The 16,410-nt window shown below is 51.4% G+C and overlaps 1 protein-coding gene across 3 annotated transcripts in view; it reads left to right on the forward strand.

Annotated features, from left to right (window-relative positions):
• The window catches only part of Ntng2 (netrin G2), a 62,992-nt gene that overhangs the window by 20,712 nt on the left and 25,870 nt on the right, over nucleotides 1–16,410 (forward strand). For all 3 annotated transcript variants that reach the window (XM_036184025.1, XM_036184026.1, XM_036184027.1), the window contains exon 4: nucleotides 6,620–7,263. In XM_036184025.1, coding sequence (XP_036039918.1) covers nucleotides 6,620–7,263 — 644 coding nt within the window. The remainder of the gene's footprint in view (nucleotides 1–6,619; nucleotides 7,264–16,410) is intronic.

Genomic DNA, 16,410 nt, shown 5'->3' on the forward strand with positions numbered 1-16,410 from the left:
CCCACCATGCCAGGGCTCTTCCCTGGGCTTTCATTCATTTCACCAAGATTGTCTGAGTCCTAGAGGGTACAAGGGCTAAAGCTTCAGTGAGGACAGAGACAAACAAGGTTGCTGCTCTCAGGGAATTCACCCAACACTTGTAAAAGAACCAACGTCTCTTCCTCACCCATCCCATTCTCCAGGCTGAGATGCCTAAAAAAAACAAAAAACAAAAAACAAACAAAAAAAAAAACAAAAACAAAACAAAACAAAACAAAAAAAAAAAAACAAAGATAGGAAGCTGAAAAGCTGGAGAGAAGGCTCAGCAGTTAGGAGCATGGGTTGCTCTTCCAGAGGTCCTAGGTTCAATTCCCAGAACCATCTGTAACTCCAGTCACAGGGAATCAAAGTCCTCATCCAGCCTTCTCTATACATACTATACAGATATACAGGCAGACAAAACACTTATACACATAAAATAAATAATATTTTTTAAAGAGGCTGAAGAGATAGCTCAGGGTAAAGAGCACTCTGATTTTCCAGAGGACCCAGGTTTGATTCCCAACACCCCTATAGTAGCTCACAATCATCTGTAATCCTTATTCTAGGGGATCTGATGTCTTCTGGCTTCCATAGGTACCAGGCATGTACGTGGTGCACAGACATACATGTAGACAAAACATCCATACACATTAAATAAATACATAAACAATTTAAAAAGAAAGATTGGGAGACTGGGGGTGTAGGTCAGTGCTAGAACATTTGCATAGTGCACAGGGTCCCTGAAATTCATCCCAAGCACCAGGAAGAAAAGAAAGGAAGAAGGAAGGGAGGAAGAAAAACATAGATTAAAGAGAAAAGCATAAAGATAGGTTTAGTTTAAGTTTTATGTGACGTATGAGCCTTCATAAGGTCTAGGACCAGGGTGAATCTGTGTATTCTTTTTTTTTTTTTTTTGGTGGTGGGGTGGGGGGGGGGGGCATGGCGGGTTGGGGGTGGCAGGTGGTGCAGTTCAAGACAGGGTTTCTCTGTGTGTAGCCCTGGCTGTCCTGGAACTCACTCTGTATCCCAAGCTGGCCTTGAACTCAGAGAGATCTACCTATCTCTGCCTCTGAGTGTTGGAATTAAAGGCATGTACCACCACTGTCTGGCTTGAATCTATGTATTCTTAAAATAATTTAAAGTTCTGGCTGGCAGAAGCAGAGGCAGGCAGATCTCTGAGTTTGAGGCCGGCTTGGTCTACAGAGAGAGTTCCATGACAGCCAGGACTGTTACACAGTGAAACACTGTCTCTAAAAGCTAGTAATAATGACCATAATTTAAAGTTTTATTTATCTATTTTATTATGCATGTGGGCACATGATGTGGGGACATGTACTCTGTGCTAAGGTCGGAGGATAAGTGTGGGGTTCTCTCCTTCTGCCTTTATGGGGTTCTGGGACTTGAACTCATTGTCAGGCTTGCAAGGCAAGTGCCTTCACCTGCTGATCTCCTTGTGTTCTGATGCTTAGTGTGAGGGGCACAATGAAAGAGAAAAACTGCGTACGCCTGGTGGGGGTTCACAAACCAGGGGAATCTCAGCAAGGACAGGATGCTCGGATCTTTGCCTGACACTCTATGTCCTTAGAATTAAGGGGTCCCTTTCCTTTCTCTTCACACAGGCCCCTCCTCAGTGAGGGCCTCACAACCTGCTGAAGAGAAGGGCCAGGAGTGACCTTACTGCATAGAAGGTCCTCAAATTCTTTCCACTTGAAATAGTTTGAGGGGGCTGGAGAGATGGCTTAGTGGTTAAGAGCGTTCATTTCCAGTTCAGGACACAGATTCAGTTCCCATCATCCACAGTGGCAACTCACAACCTCCTGTAACTCCAGCTCCAGGACATCTGATACCCTCTTCTGGCCTCCATGGGCACTTGAACACATATGTGAGCATACAGGCATGCATAGACACACACACACACACACACACACACACACACACACACACACACACACACACACGATACACATAACATAAATAAAAATAAAATCTTTAAAAATACATAGTTTTGTGGTAGCATGTGTTGAATGCCAGCAGGTCTGAAGAAGCTGAATGCTCACCCTGACTCCGGGAGCTTGCATGTGGCTGAAAAGATTATCTGCTGCTCCTCAGTCCCCCACAGCCTTACCCTTCAAGCCCCCTTCCAAAGCACCAAGTTGGTCCATATCGTGGGCAGCGGCTGAGAGTTTGTCCCAACACAGATTTGGATTTCAAGCCCAGTTGGTATGAAGCCATCCATTTCTCTAGCCGAGACCATTCCACTTCTGATGACCTTGAGAACGTCACTTGACTTTTCTGAGCCTCTATTTCCTCCTCCTGTGTTCTGTATGAAACCCAGGTGATGACACCATGCAGTAGCGACAGTTTTACACAGCCCATTCCTGCATGTCAGCTGGAGGGGGAGGGAGATGGAGGTGGGTGCTGGGAGATGCTAGGAACCCGGGGACTCCGTGACATAGACCACTTGAACACAGGCTGCTTAAGACCCAAGAGGCCTGTGAGGACTTCTGGGCTAGGGGTTTGGAGTTCACATGGCTGCACTTTCCCAGATGAGGGTTGCTCTGTTGACAGCAGTTCACTTCCTGTCCCAGGATGCTTTTCACACGGAGTTTGTCCAGTGTGTTTGCCTCCTGGACTCTGACTCTTGCCCTGAAAATAACAGAAAAGCAAAATCATTAGAGACGAAAGTGCTCAAGCCTGGTGCAAAACAGTTTTACCAGCCTGTCTCATGCTTAGAGACTTTGCAAGAGACCTGTCATGCCACACTACCCGACCCTGGTCCCCTGTGCAGCTGGGCCAGGGTAGTTACATGGCCTACCTTCCAGGTGACCTGCTTGGGGTGTGTGGAGAACAGCTGCAGAGATGCTGAGCTCTAATTCCCCCATCGTTCTTCAAGGTCAGTCCCACTGTATCCGGGGCAAGTGACATTGGGCTGGTGTGTACTTAGTGACCATAACAACACCTGCCCCTGCCCTCCCCCCTGTCACAAAGCCGTCTATGTTTGAAGTGGTCTGTGTCATGGAGTTCGCAGGTTTCCAGCGTCTCCCAGCTCCACCTCCATCTCCTTCCCTTGTAAGGAATCACCTATGTCAAACTGTCGCTACCATGTGGTGACATCACCTGGCTTTCTCATACACTCTATCTCACAGAACACAGAATAATGAAATAGAGACTCAGAAAAGTCAAATGCTTTTCTCAAGGACACAAAGCCTCCAGAGGGTGGAGCTGAGCTGAGTTTAGGGCCAGTTTCCTTGAGGGCCCCATACACTTAAACAAGGGGTTCTAACCCAGACTTAGTTCTCCAGGGGGCTCCTAGAAACTGTATGGAAAATGTATGTGGTGGGTGACTGCGTTGAGGGGGACTCTAAGGCTTTTTGTGTCGTGTGCGTGTTTTTGTGCACATATGAGTGGAGGCCAGTGGTCAGCATTAGGTATCACTCCTTGGGAACCATACACCCTGGTTCTGAGACAAGGTGTCTTTCTCATTGGCCTGGAACTTGCCGATTAATCTAGGCTGGCCCACCAATGTGCCTATGGATATTTCTGCCTCTCCTCCACAGTCAGAGCTATGACTACAGCACCTCGCCTGGCTCTTTCATGGCTTTTGAGGCACAAACTGAAGTCCCTTCTGCAAGCGCTTTACTGACTGCACCAGGTCCCTAAGCTGTCCCCACCCCAGCCCCGAGGCTTTTAAAGTCAGAGGTGTGTGACTTGTTTTGTTTTGGGGTGCTCATCAGTAAGTGGACAGAGAAGCAAGTGCTGGTTTTGATAGCACCAGCGCTAAGCTTGGGTTTCCTTTGGCAAGGTCAAAGGGTGCCTGAAACTCACCTAACATTGGCTATCCCTGTCAAGCCACTTCATTGGGCTGTTTTCACCAACACTTAATCTGTTCTATAGTCATGGAAGCTGGAGACCCAGAGTCGCTGCTCCCCCCCCCCCCCCCCCCCCCCCCGCTGTCCTCAGCTGTCCCACTCCGGTGGGGTGGGGGCGAGGCCGGCTGTAACTCCCCTGGAGTTCTCCCTAGTGTGGCCTGGAAAGCAAGCCAGGGCCCGGCCACTGCGCTTTCACAAAGGGGTTGGCTCAATGCGGCCACAGCCCGGGCCTCCTTGGTGATGCTGGATGCTGAGATCTTGTGGTGGCTGTGAGGTGGGAGGGAGAGGGGAGAAACTGAGAGGACCGTGCCGGCCATGGCTTGGGATTATTTGCTGTGCTCGTGGTTGGCAAAGCCCTCTCTGCAGCCGGCATGAGCCTGATAAATACACAGGCTGATTCATTAGTGTCTCACCATCTGCTTCCCAGGGGTTGGGGAGGGGGCTGGCAGGCCTGGCAGGTTGGGCAGCATGTATTCTTAATCAGGCTGGAGTCCCCAGACCCTCACAAAGCCCTCTGCATCCATCTTCTCTATGATAGGAGGCCAGGAACAGCGGATGGCTTTGAGGAACACTGTGTCCCCACCCCCTAGCCCAAGGACTAGTAGCAGGCTAGGGCTAGGTAAGGCAGGAGGCTGGGAAATGATCCAGGGAAAAAGTAAGGTATGAGATTCACAGCCATCTGGGGAGTGCGTGTGTGTGTGTGTGTGTGTGTGTGTGTGTGTGTGTGTGTGTGACAGGAATGTCGATAGTCAATATGAGATTGGCAGACATTAATAAAATTACCCAGGGACCAGGTGGCCTGGGAAAGGACATGGCCTTTGGAGGGGGGGGGGAGGCTATGAAAGAGCCTCAGAGAGTCCCTGAGAACACCCTGGAAAACCCAGGGTCAGCAACACCCCCTGAGTGGCCGCGCTTCCCATTGCTTCCCTAGGATGAGCTCGCCAGGAGCTGACACCTTTGCAGACATTTGCTGCCTCGCAGTTTCAGATCAGGGTGCTGCTCCTGCAGCTTCCCTCCGTATGACACATGTGGCCGCTTCATCTGTGTCACGTCTTTCCTCCAGGTGTGTGCAGAAGCCCCTGGGGTTCTGTGTGAGCCCCTCTTCTCTCCTCATAAGGGACCTTCTCAGAAGGAGAGAGACCACCGGAGGCTCCTTCAACTCCTCTTTCATCTTTTTTTTTTCCAAGACAGGGTTTCTCTGGGACTCACTCTGTAGTCCAGGCTGGCCTTGAACTCAGAGCTCTGCCTGCCTGTGTCTCCTGAGTGCTGGGATTAAAGCCAGCCAACTCTCATCTTAAAGATTGTCTCAAAATACAGCTAGCTAGCTACCTTTTGAGGTTGCTGAGGGTTCGGCATTAACATATGAATTTGAGGGGACACAGACCAGCCCCAGGGGAGGCACAGGGCGGTAGGAAAAGGGGAGTGGGAAAGCACCCAGCCTACATCAAGCTGTCCCCATTTCTCTTGTGTGTCCGCCACTCCACTTGCCAGCACACAAGCAGGAGCACTCTGCCCTGGGCTCGGGTGTGCTCCTTCATGCTACCTGTGGCAGGGGTGTAGGGGTGACCTCATGGTCAGCCAGCCTCCTCCAGCCCAGCAGCCTCTACTTCTTCCTGGTCACTGGGCTTGGCCTCTGCTTGTCATCAAGCCTGTGGAGGCCACTCAGCCCCTTCCCACCCGGGCCAAGAGCACAAGACACCAGTGAGAATAACACAAAGCTCCTCCTTTGTCACTGCGCTTGCAAGGTTGCCAGACTGGAGAGGGGTACCACTGAGGCAGTGTGGGGCAGGAGGAGGAAAGAAGGGGGTGGATCAGGAGGAAAATGGAAAGGGGAAGGGAGGGGGAGGAGGGAAGGATGAGAGAGAGAGAGACAGAGAGACAGAGAGAGAGAGAGGAGGGGAGAGAAGGGAAGGGAGGGGAGGGGAGGGGAAGGGAGGGGAGGGAGGGAGGATTGATAGGGCTTGGTTTCTCCTCAGAAGTACTTCCAATCCCTCTGAGAAGGCCTGGGTTTATCTTGCCTTCCCTGGGCCTCAGTTTCCCATTCTACTCAGTAAGGTGCTAGGCTGGTGGGAAATTCCCTGTACCCCAAGGTTTCTGGTCCCATTCATCAGCCAGGCCAGGCAGGTGGGGTAGACACTGGACCACAGGGTGCTAAGGACAGAGCTATTTTGGTCGGTCAGGGCTTTGTGGGTCCCGCCTTAGTGAACCCACCAAGCAGCTCTAGGCAGCTGGGCACCAGCCCTGTACTGTGGAGGATCAAAGCCCGTGGCCAGTGGCTGACTGCAGTGTTGCTGGCTGGGATGGCCAGGGATGGTGGCAATGTGTCCACCTCCCTCAGGGGCCTCCTGGCTCATTAGAGAGCAAGAGGTTTTTAACTCAGATCCAAGCTACTTTGTCTCTGCACAGATACCTGAAATATTCATCAAAGTGGCTCTGTGGACTGGGGCACTGTGTGGCTGTCGGTGCGGGGTTTGTTGTTTGTTAATTAATAGGTCTACCACCCAGAGCAGTTATGGGCTTATAGAACACTGAGTAGAAAGTACAGACTATCTGCTGTCTAAGAGCCCCAGCTTTCTGTGCACCCCCAGCCCATTATCTTATCACCAGGCACCTGCTGTCTGTGTGGAACAGGCACTTTCCCCTGTCTGCATCGGGCTAGGCACCAGGCAAGCACTCCACAGGCCCTTCCCAGTGACCAGCACCTACTTCCTATCTCTCTTCCTCTGCAGGAAAACCCTTACCTGTGCAGTAATGAGTGTGATGCCTCCAACCCCGACCTGGCCCACCCACCCAGACTTATGTTTGACAGGGAAGATGAGGGACTGGCCACCTACTGGCAAAGCGTCACTTGGAGTCGCTACCCCAGTCCCCTGGAGGCCAACATCACCCTCTCATGGAACAAGAGCGTGGAGCTGACGGATGACGTGGTGATGACTTTCGAGTATGGCCGGCCTACGGTCATGGTCCTGGAGAAGTCCCTGGACAATGGCCGCACCTGGCAGCCCTACCAGTTCTATGCGGAGGACTGCATGGAGGCCTTCGGCATGTCCGCCCGCCGGGCCCGAGACATGTCACCATCTAGCGCCCACCGGGTGCTCTGCACAGAGGAGTACTCACGCTGGGCGGGGTCCAAGAAGGAGAAACATGTGCGCTTCGAGGTAAGGGACCGCTTCGCCATCTTTGCCGGCCCTGACCTGCGCAACATGGACAACCTGTACACAAGGCTGGAGAGCGCCAAGGGCCTCAAGGAGTTCTTCACCTTCACCGATCTGCGCATGCGGCTGCTTCGCCCTGCGCTGGGCGGCACGTACGTGCAGCGAGAGAACCTCTACAAGTATTTCTACGCCATCTCCAATATAGAAGTCATCGGCAGGTAAGGCCCAGGGCCACTGGTTTGTCACTCAGGATGTCAGCCGTTTTCTGAAATGTTGTCACCTGGTACCTGGATGTCACCTGTTTCTAGGGATGCCTGGTTTTCAGGGATATTATATGATGTTTGAAATGTCACCTGGTTCTAGAGATGTCACCTGATTCTAGGAATGTTACCTGGTTCCCAGGAATGTCATCTGATATCTGTGATGTCACCTAGTACCTAGGATGTCACTTGGGTACCTAGGGATCATCTCTTTCTTGGGGTGTTAGCTGGTACCTGAATGTGTCCTGACATCTAAATTGTCACCTGATTCCTGGAATGTTTATGCCAACTTGGTACTAGATACAACCTTGTTCTCAGGATGCCACCCAGGTTCAAGGCAGGAAGTCAGCTGCCTCACATGTCACCTGGTGCTACATCCAAGGACCGCCTGTGCAGTCAAGATACCAATGCTTTGCCGTAATTAGGGGAGCTTGTGTGGGTGTTGACTGCCCGGGAGGGCAGGGGGTTCTGCACCATGCAGGAAGTTTGCTCATTCAGTGGATAACTGTGCTGGCTTTATGAGAAGTCCTCATTCCCAAGCCACCTGTGGAACGGGAAGCTTCCCTCTGGACCTTGGGGTGCTTAGATGAGTCAGACATGGTAAAGGGCTCACAGCAGAGCCCAGTGTACAGTACATGCTTTAAAAAAAAAAAAAAGTATTAAATCAAATGAATACTGCCCAAGGAATGGCACCCAAGGGTGGGAGCAGGCTGACAGAGGGCTCTGTGAGGCCTGCGGGTGAGCAGGCATAAGAAGGGCAAAGGCAGCACCTGGGGACCCGGCTGGGGCCTCACATCTTGTGTGCCTCTCCATTGTGGGCTCTGTGCTGCTGAGAGCGTAGCTCCTGACACAAGGAAAAGCCATTAGCTGCCCATGTGTTGAGCATTGTCCTGCTTTTGGTGGTCTTTCTTTTGCTGCTGGTTTGCTTGTGTGTGTGTGTGTGTGTGTGTGTGTGTGTGTGTGTGTGTGTGTGTGAAATGTTTATACACTAGGCACTAGGACTGTGTTTGCCTCTTGCATCATCTCTAACCCTCTTACCCACCCCTTGTTCTGCTTTTATAAGATACACAGCATGCCCATGTGATTTCCATATTAGACCAGGATTGGGAAGAAGGGTGTGGAGGCATGGGGTGGGGAAAGCCTGGAGCCAGTTCCCTCCCTTGCTGGAGTGGGTGGGCGGGGCGGGGCGGGGCGGGGTGAGGGGGGGCACTCTTGATTGCAGCACGTGTCTACATTTCTTTCATGTTGATGCCCTGTGTGGATCCTGTGGGATGGAGACAGAGGTGACCAGTCAGGAAGCAGTCAGGTTCAAAGCTGACAGAGAGACAGAAGGGGGTGTGCGTTGCAGCCTGTGCTATGGATTCCTGTGATTTCTAGTTCTTACCCGCTTGGGACAGGCATATCAAACATGGAACGTTCTGGAAGCCACCTGAAAGATGGCTTCTGTCTTCATTTCTTTCCTTCTTGCTGTGATGCAATGCCCTGGAAAGGGACTGGAGAGAAGCCTCCGCAGTTAAGAACCTTGCTGCTCTTTCAGAGGACCCAGGGTTGGTTCCCAGCATGCACACAGTGACTCACAATCATGAGTAACTCCAGTTCCAGGGGATCTGATGCCCTCTTCTGACCTACATGAACACATACATATATCCAGGCAAAGCATTTATACACATAAAATAAATAAATCTAAAAAATATTTTAAAATACTCTGACAAAAGCAGCTTAAGGAAGAAATGGTTTATTTTGGTTCAAAGAATAATAGTCCACCATGATGGGAAGGTCAAGGCTATAATACAGTGGTTCTCAACCTTCCTAATGCTGCAGCCCTTTAACACAGCTCCTCATGTTGTGGTGACCTGAAGGGGGAATCTCTGTGAGTGTGAGACCAGCCTGGTCCATATAGTGGATTCCAGAACAGACAGGGTACATAGAAAGACCTTGTCTTAAAAAACAAAACAAGGGTTGGGGATTTAGCTCAGTGGTAGAGCACTTGCCTAGCAAGCTCAAGGCTCTGGGTTCGGTCCTCAGCTCAAAACAAAAAAACCCAAAAAGGTGATTCACAGAGGTATACCCATTGGCCTGTGACACAGGGGATTCTAGATGTTGTCAAACTGTCAACTAACACATCAAAGGGACTGTCGTAGGAACCACGGGCCTGCACATTTCAGCACCTTAAGGTAGCATCGAGGTCCCCAGGCCCCCAGGACCCTAGCCTGTTTTCTGTGTCCACTGCTACAAGGGACTCTCTTCAGTATATCCGAGACCCTGACTTAGAGGGCTGCGGGCTCCCTCCTGTGGTCGTGGCAGTCAGGACCTGGGTGGACCTTAAGCCTTAGCAGCCATCTCTTTTGTAACCTGAGGTTCAAGCCCCGCCCCCCCACACCCCTCTCTAGCCTTCTCTTTTCCATCTGAGACAAGACTGGGGCCACTGGGAACCACCATCTTCACAGCAGGGTGGCAGGGTAGTCCCTGCATTCCTTTGGCACCCAGCCTTTGTGGGCACAGGGATTCTCTGTCGTGGTGGCGAAAGTGTGGCAATCAATTCACAGATAGAATAAGAACTCTTCAGGTGGCTGGTTGGCAGGAAAGCAACGGCTTGGTTATTGATTAATTAGGTCTGGTTAGATGGCACGAGGCAAGTGCAGGAGCCACAAGAGGAAGCCCCTGACGTTCCCAAGTGATCTCAAGTCCTAGGGCTCCCTCACACCATGGCACCTGCCTCCTTCTGTGACCTGGTGATGAAATACCAGCAAATAACTCCCCAAGATGGTATTGAAGGTGTGCGATCCCACAAGCCCAGGCTCAAGCATTAACAGCTGGACTTGATCCCGGTCCACAGAGCTCACTGTGTGGGGTCAGTTCATTTACTCCAAACTGAATGTCAGGCAACCAGGATCCCAGTCCAGACTCCTCCAGCATCAAGCAGGCCTCACATAGCTTTCTCTGGTGAGGCACTGGCCTCACGGACTCCTGGGTTCTCATCCTATTTCTGACAGTATCCCTCAAATGCTGAAGGAGTATGCACCACAAGGCAATGTCCCAATCTCCTCTCCCAAGTTCTTTGTTTCACGGCTGACTCCGTGCTCAGCAATTACAACTCCAAGGAGGGCCCAGATGGCCGGGAGGGCGGGACCAGAGGCACCTGGCAGGATCTCAGGGAATAAGAAGTAAATACAAATGGGCACAAGAGGCGAGCAGGGCTGTGACAGAAGGGTCGCACTGGTGGCTAAGAGTGAAATCCAGCCACCTGCACCCTGAGGTTCTGCCACCCTGCAGCCCTGTTCCCAGGGGCCCATTCCTGGAAGGCTGGAAGGAGATGGGAGCTATTTTCTCCTGCATGTGGGGGAGCTCAGGTGCACAGTCTGGGCAGGAGAGGCTGGCTTTAAACTGCAGGGAATCTGGGCCAAAAGCCGCATTGGAGTAGGAATGAGATCATCCAGGTTCCTGCGAAGCAGGGACGCACAGCCTGTCCCAGCAGCCCAAGCCTCACCCTAAATTTCCAGGGAAGTTTTAGAAGATAAGACCCACCATGAGCCTGTGTGGTGGTGGTGCATGCATTTAATCCCAACACTTGGGAGGCAGAGGCAGAGTCAGGTGGATCTCCATGAGTTCGAGGCCAGCCTGGTCTAAAGCAAATTCCAGGACAGCCAGGGTTACACAGAGAAACTTTATCTCAGTGTGGGGGTGGGGAGCGGAGAAGAAAGAAAGAAAAAAAGAAAGAAAGAAAGAAAGACTCACCATGAATTAGCTTCCACTTGGCAGGTGTCAAAGAGGTCCAGAAAGCAGGATCTTTGCAAAGCCCCTCCAGTGAGCTGTGGAGGGGCGTTTCCAGGAATCAAGCTGCCAAATGGAAATCTGTCTGAGCCTCAGTTTCTTCACCTGCAAGAAGAAGCCGTAGAATGATCTCCCTAGCGGGTGAGCTGTTGATGAAATGATGTCCCCTACCTCCGCTCAGATAGCAGGAGAGAAGGGAGGCAGAGACAAGGACTGGACAGCTGGAGAAGATGTCCTGGCCGCACTCAGCCCAGATCCTGGGCACCTAAGAAAGGCATAGGAAGTGTGCCTTTGTGCTAGCAGGGTTTGCAAGCCCCAATGGCCCCCGGGCTGAGAAGCATTGGGAGAGAGGGGCAGTGTGTCATCAGAAGCAATAGGAAAGAGGGTAGCTTGTGGAGAGATGCAGCCAGCCAGCCCCTTGGAACACAGCAGCATGGTAGAGAAGACACACAGCAGACACCTGTGTGAAATTTCTTGCTTTAAGATACCAACATTGCCTTCCAAACTCATTGGAAGCCCTGTCTGTGTGAAAGAAAATCCTACTGCAGTCCAGCGCTGACACCCCAGAGCCCCCTTGCGGCTGTGACAGCAGCCACACAGGCCCTTGGCAGGACTGACACATTGGGGGCTCCCACCAGGTCTGGGAGTTAGAGGGAAGGGGGGGACACCCAGTTCCCACTCCCAGACCTTACTCTAGAGATAAATTTTTCTACCCAGAAAACTCTAACAGGCTCCAAGGAACCTGCCATGCCATGTTTTGTCCTTTTTTCCAACACCCTTGAGAAGGAGAGGACCTGCTTGATCCCAGGGTCCTGGCTGAGCCTGGTGGGGAGCTGTGACTGTGGACTCTGGCCACGCCCACCCTGGTCTTCTCCTCCCCTGCCCCTCCCCCTCTCTTGCCTCCCTGTCTTTTTCATAAGCCTCCTGTCCCTATTGATCGCCAGTAACTGGAGATGCAGTCACAGGACAGGAATAGAAATGACAGACAGAAGAAAACCTCTGCCGGGGGCAGGCAGGGGGCAGGGGGAAGGTGCCTTTCCACTCACCCCGTGCCTCTACTGCAAACATGAGTGGGAAGAGAACCCTGGACGGCTGGGGAGGATGAAGCGGTCTCTCAGTGACAGTGACCATCACTTACAGAGAAAGTCCTGCAGGCTAGTGCTCCCCCCGCCCCCCACTCTTTTCTGTGGTTTCTTCAATGAGCCCTGCCCAAGGAGGATTCTTGTCCCCATTACAAAATGGGAAACTGAGGCCTGGAGGTTAAGAAATGGATGCAGCTAGATGTGGCGGTGCGTGCCTTTAGTCCTAGTACTCAAGAGGCAGAGTAGGTGGATCTTTGCGAATTTGAGGCCAGCCTGGTCTACATAGCGAGTCACTATCTCAGATAAAAGAGGTGGAGGGTTGGGTGTGGTGGCGTGTGCCTTTGAACCCAGCCCTCGGGAGGCAGAGACAGGTCAATCTCTGTGAGTTCCAGGCTAGTGTAGGCTACATAGTGAGTTCCAGGACAGGGATTGCTATGTAGAGAGACCTTGTCTTAAAAAAAAAAAATGTTAAAGTCAAAAAAAAAAAAAAGGAAAAGGAAGAAAAAAGAAAAAAAAAAAGGAATGCTGTGTATACCCATTAGAGGGCTGAGACTTGGAAAACAGAACATCGTAAGTGTTGGTGAGAACATGCTATCTGCACTGCTGATAGAAATGTGAAATGGCCCAGCTGTGGTGGAGATAGTATGATGATTCCTAAAAATGTTGAATATGAAATTAACATGTGATCCAGTGAGTCTCCTTCTGATCCATTCAGAAGAATTTAAAGCAAGGATCTAAGAGATACCATATTATGTCAGCACGTTCACCATAGTCAATGATGCAAATAGCCCAAGTGTCCATTGGATGATGGATGGATAAATGCAAGGTAGTCCATACATGTGATGGAATATTATTCACCCTTATGAAAGGAAAGAGCAGTGTGTGATGGTGCTGCTCTGTAACCCTAGCACTGGGAGACAAAGGAAGAAGGATTCTGAGTTTAAGGCCAACCCTGGAGTCTGTAGTGGGACCTTGACTGAATAAGAGGGGGAGTGGCTGCTGTCACAGCTCAGTGGTGGGGCACTTGCCTAGGACATGCAAGGACCTGGACTCTATCCTCAGAACCACGCAAAAATGAAAATGGATGGATGGATGATAGATGGGTGGATGGACAGATGGATGGATAGATAGATTGGTGGGGGGGTGAGCAGAGAGATGGGTGGGTAGATGGTGGATAGATGGATAGATGGATGGATAGGTGGGAAAATGAATGACGGATGATAGATGAGTGGATGGACAGATGGGTGAAGGGATAGATGGATGGGTAGGTGAGTGGGGCTGTAGAAAGATGGGCGGGCAGATGGATGTATAAATGGCTTCCCATATTGTACTGTTCAGGTAAAAATCTAGTGTCAGTTATGACCAATTAGAACAGAGACCAAACCTGTCTTTCCTTCTTCCCACCTCTGTAGAATGAAGACAGTGGCCATGAGGTGTAAATGGGCTTGTCCCTAAAGAGTGTGTAGACGTGCTCAGGCCCATAGGGAACAGGAATCAGCACCAGCTATCAGGGGCTCGGAAAAGCCCTGGGTTGCAGAAAGCCCGAGGGTCTTATGCCTGGATCTGTGGATTCTTAGGAAGGTGGAGGGTCTGAAGACTCCAAGAAATGTGTTCTAAGTGTTAGCATGTGAGGTCTGCTCAGGAAAGGGCCCACATGTAACTTGTTCTCAAAAGGACCCTTGACCCCCTGTCCCCTGTGTATTTATTTAGTGCATGTGGTTGGTCTCTCTCTCTCTCTCTCTGTGTGTGTGTGTGTGTGTGTGTGTGTGTGTGTGTGTGTGTGTACAAACAACTGAAAAGAGAAAGAGTTTATTTTAGCCCATCATAGTGGGAAGTTGAGGCAGCAGGAACTTGGTCACATGACCTATAGTCAGGAAGCAGAGAGATGAGTACATGCTGCCTATGTAGTCCAGGATCCCTGCCCACAGAGTGGTCCTGCCTGCAATCAAGATGGGTCTTCTCACATCAGTTAAGAACAATTCCTCACAGGATCCTCCAAGCTATTGGTAACCTTAGTAATTGTCCCCAAAGCAAAGTCCTGTTTTATGGGTGACACCAGATTCTGTCAAGTTGACAACACTCACCATCAAAGGCACAATCATTTATCTTTAACTGCCTCTCATATACCCTCCTGCCCTGTGCCTTCTTCCAAGGAGGACGTGTATACTCTTGTCCAACCATTGAGAGTCGGGTTAGTGGAGCCAGGTTGAGTTGTGTGTACAGGGCTCCCGGGGCCCCTCTGTGGTGGGTTCTGTTCATGCACTGGGTGGGGTGGACCCGCCCTCTGCAGAGGGGAGCTGGAAGCCTGGAGTTTGGCTGGGATACCAGGACATTTGGGAGTCTCACAGTTGCTCTAAGGATGGGGGTTCTTGATGGCACCATCCCTGCCAGCTCTCTGGTCCCTTGTTTCTGGAGATTCCCCCTGACCTTTCTCACCCTGTTACTCTACCAGCAGTTTCTCAATCATTGCAGTGACAAAATACCACCTTGACTCAAGAAGAGCTTTCCCATCTTTTCTGACCAGTGAGGTGTCAGGTTCTCTGAGGCCTGGGGCAGCCTTGGCAATCTTGGTATCGTGTCTTTGCAGCCGCCTTCTCCTCCCAGCTTGCCTCTGCTGAGTCTGGCCTGGCTTTTCCTTCTGTCCTGTCTTGATAAAGATCCTAAGCATAGGATGTCAGGCTCGGGCTCACCCTATCCAAGCTGGCATCGTCTTAATAAGATGCCCATGCTTCCATGAAGTCACATATCTGTTGGGTGATGGTGGCAGAAATTAACCCATGCTGTCCTCTACAATCTGCTGGGTATAAGCAGGTGCTGCAGGTCAAAAGTGTTGAGGCATTGACACCCTAAAAGAGCGAGGGACAACCCAAAGCCACATATGGAAACTGAACCAATGAAGACACAGGTAACACTGGGACAGACCAGTGAGAGTGGACCCGTGTTGTCAGGAGGGGGCCTCCAAGGAGAAATTGAAGGGTAAATGGGGGGGGGCATTCCCACAAGGGGCAGCAGGTGCAGAGGCCTTGTCTAAGACGGATGCAAGAGGTCCAAGGCCTCAGAATGACTGGGTGGCAGTGATTGAGATGTAGTGGGTGGGCACAAGAGGGAAGCCCTGCAGGCAGAGCTGGGTGGCAGTGTCCCCACAGCCAGGCAGAGGCATTGGGTTTAGTGGAAGTCTGGAGAGAGATGAGGTGAGCCTGTGGACTGTGAGCAAGCATGGGCCTGGCCTCTGATCAGTGACAAAGGCAGGGGGAGACTGGGGGAGACTGGGGGAGACTGGGGGAGCACGCGAGGTCACGCCCCACAGCAGCTCTGACTGGATCTGAGGGTGGAAGGTGGTCATGGAGGGAGCAGGTAACCAGCCACCTCAGGATGGCTTCTGGCAGTAGAGTTGACAGAGTTAGCAAGTGTGGGCTGCAAAGAGGGGTTCCCAGGAGACTCCTGGGTTCCTGACTTAAGGTGCTGTGTGGATGGAGATTTTACCTAGAGACAGGTGAAGGAAGACGTTTCTGGAGGGAATTTTTAAAAACTTCAGTGTATGTGTGAGCTCGTGCGTGCATACGTGCGTGCGTGCATGCGTGTGTGTGTGTGTGTGTGTGTGTCTGTGTCTGTGTGTGTGTCTGTGTGTGTCTGTGTCGTAGGAACATGGTCTTGTGTTAAAGAGAGGAAACCTTGAGATCTTGGAAGGAAAGTCAGAACACAGAGGTGTGGAGGCAGTTAGGGGGTCCCAGAGGAAGTGGCCCAAGGTGGTTTCATTATCTGAGAAGCGGCAGGTTAGCTCACGTTGGCACAGTCTGTGCTCTGTGCTGAGGGAAGGAGTCATTGGTAGCTGTGGGGAATCGGTATTTTGTCATCTGCGCATGGGAGGCTTCGTCTGGCGTCGTAATGGGTAACAGGATTTATCAGTGGGCCTGCAGAGGTGATGTATATCAGGGCACTTAATAGAAAAGGGCTTGCACAGAAGCCCAAATTTGATTTAGCCAATGAACTCAATTGCCGGTCATCAGCTCCAGGAGGAGCAGCAGCCGGCATCTGTCCATATTACCTTGGCATCGTCCAGCTACTCCATGGCTCACAGTGGCCCCTCAGCCTGCAGCTTAACATCATCTCCTCCTTTCTGGGGGCTCAGGTCTTGATTGGCAGTGCCCTTTGGACCCTTCAGTCTCAAGTTCTCCAGCCTTGGGACCTCTGTCTAGCTAGTTCGCTGGCTATCCAGTTCCTTCTAGATCCCTGTGGCTATGGTCACAGATGT

The sequence above is a fragment of the Onychomys torridus genome, chromosome 4, assembly GCF_903995425.1.
Source record: "Onychomys torridus chromosome 4, mOncTor1.1, whole genome shotgun sequence".
NCBI lineage: Eukaryota > Metazoa > Chordata > Mammalia > Rodentia > Cricetidae > Onychomys > Onychomys torridus.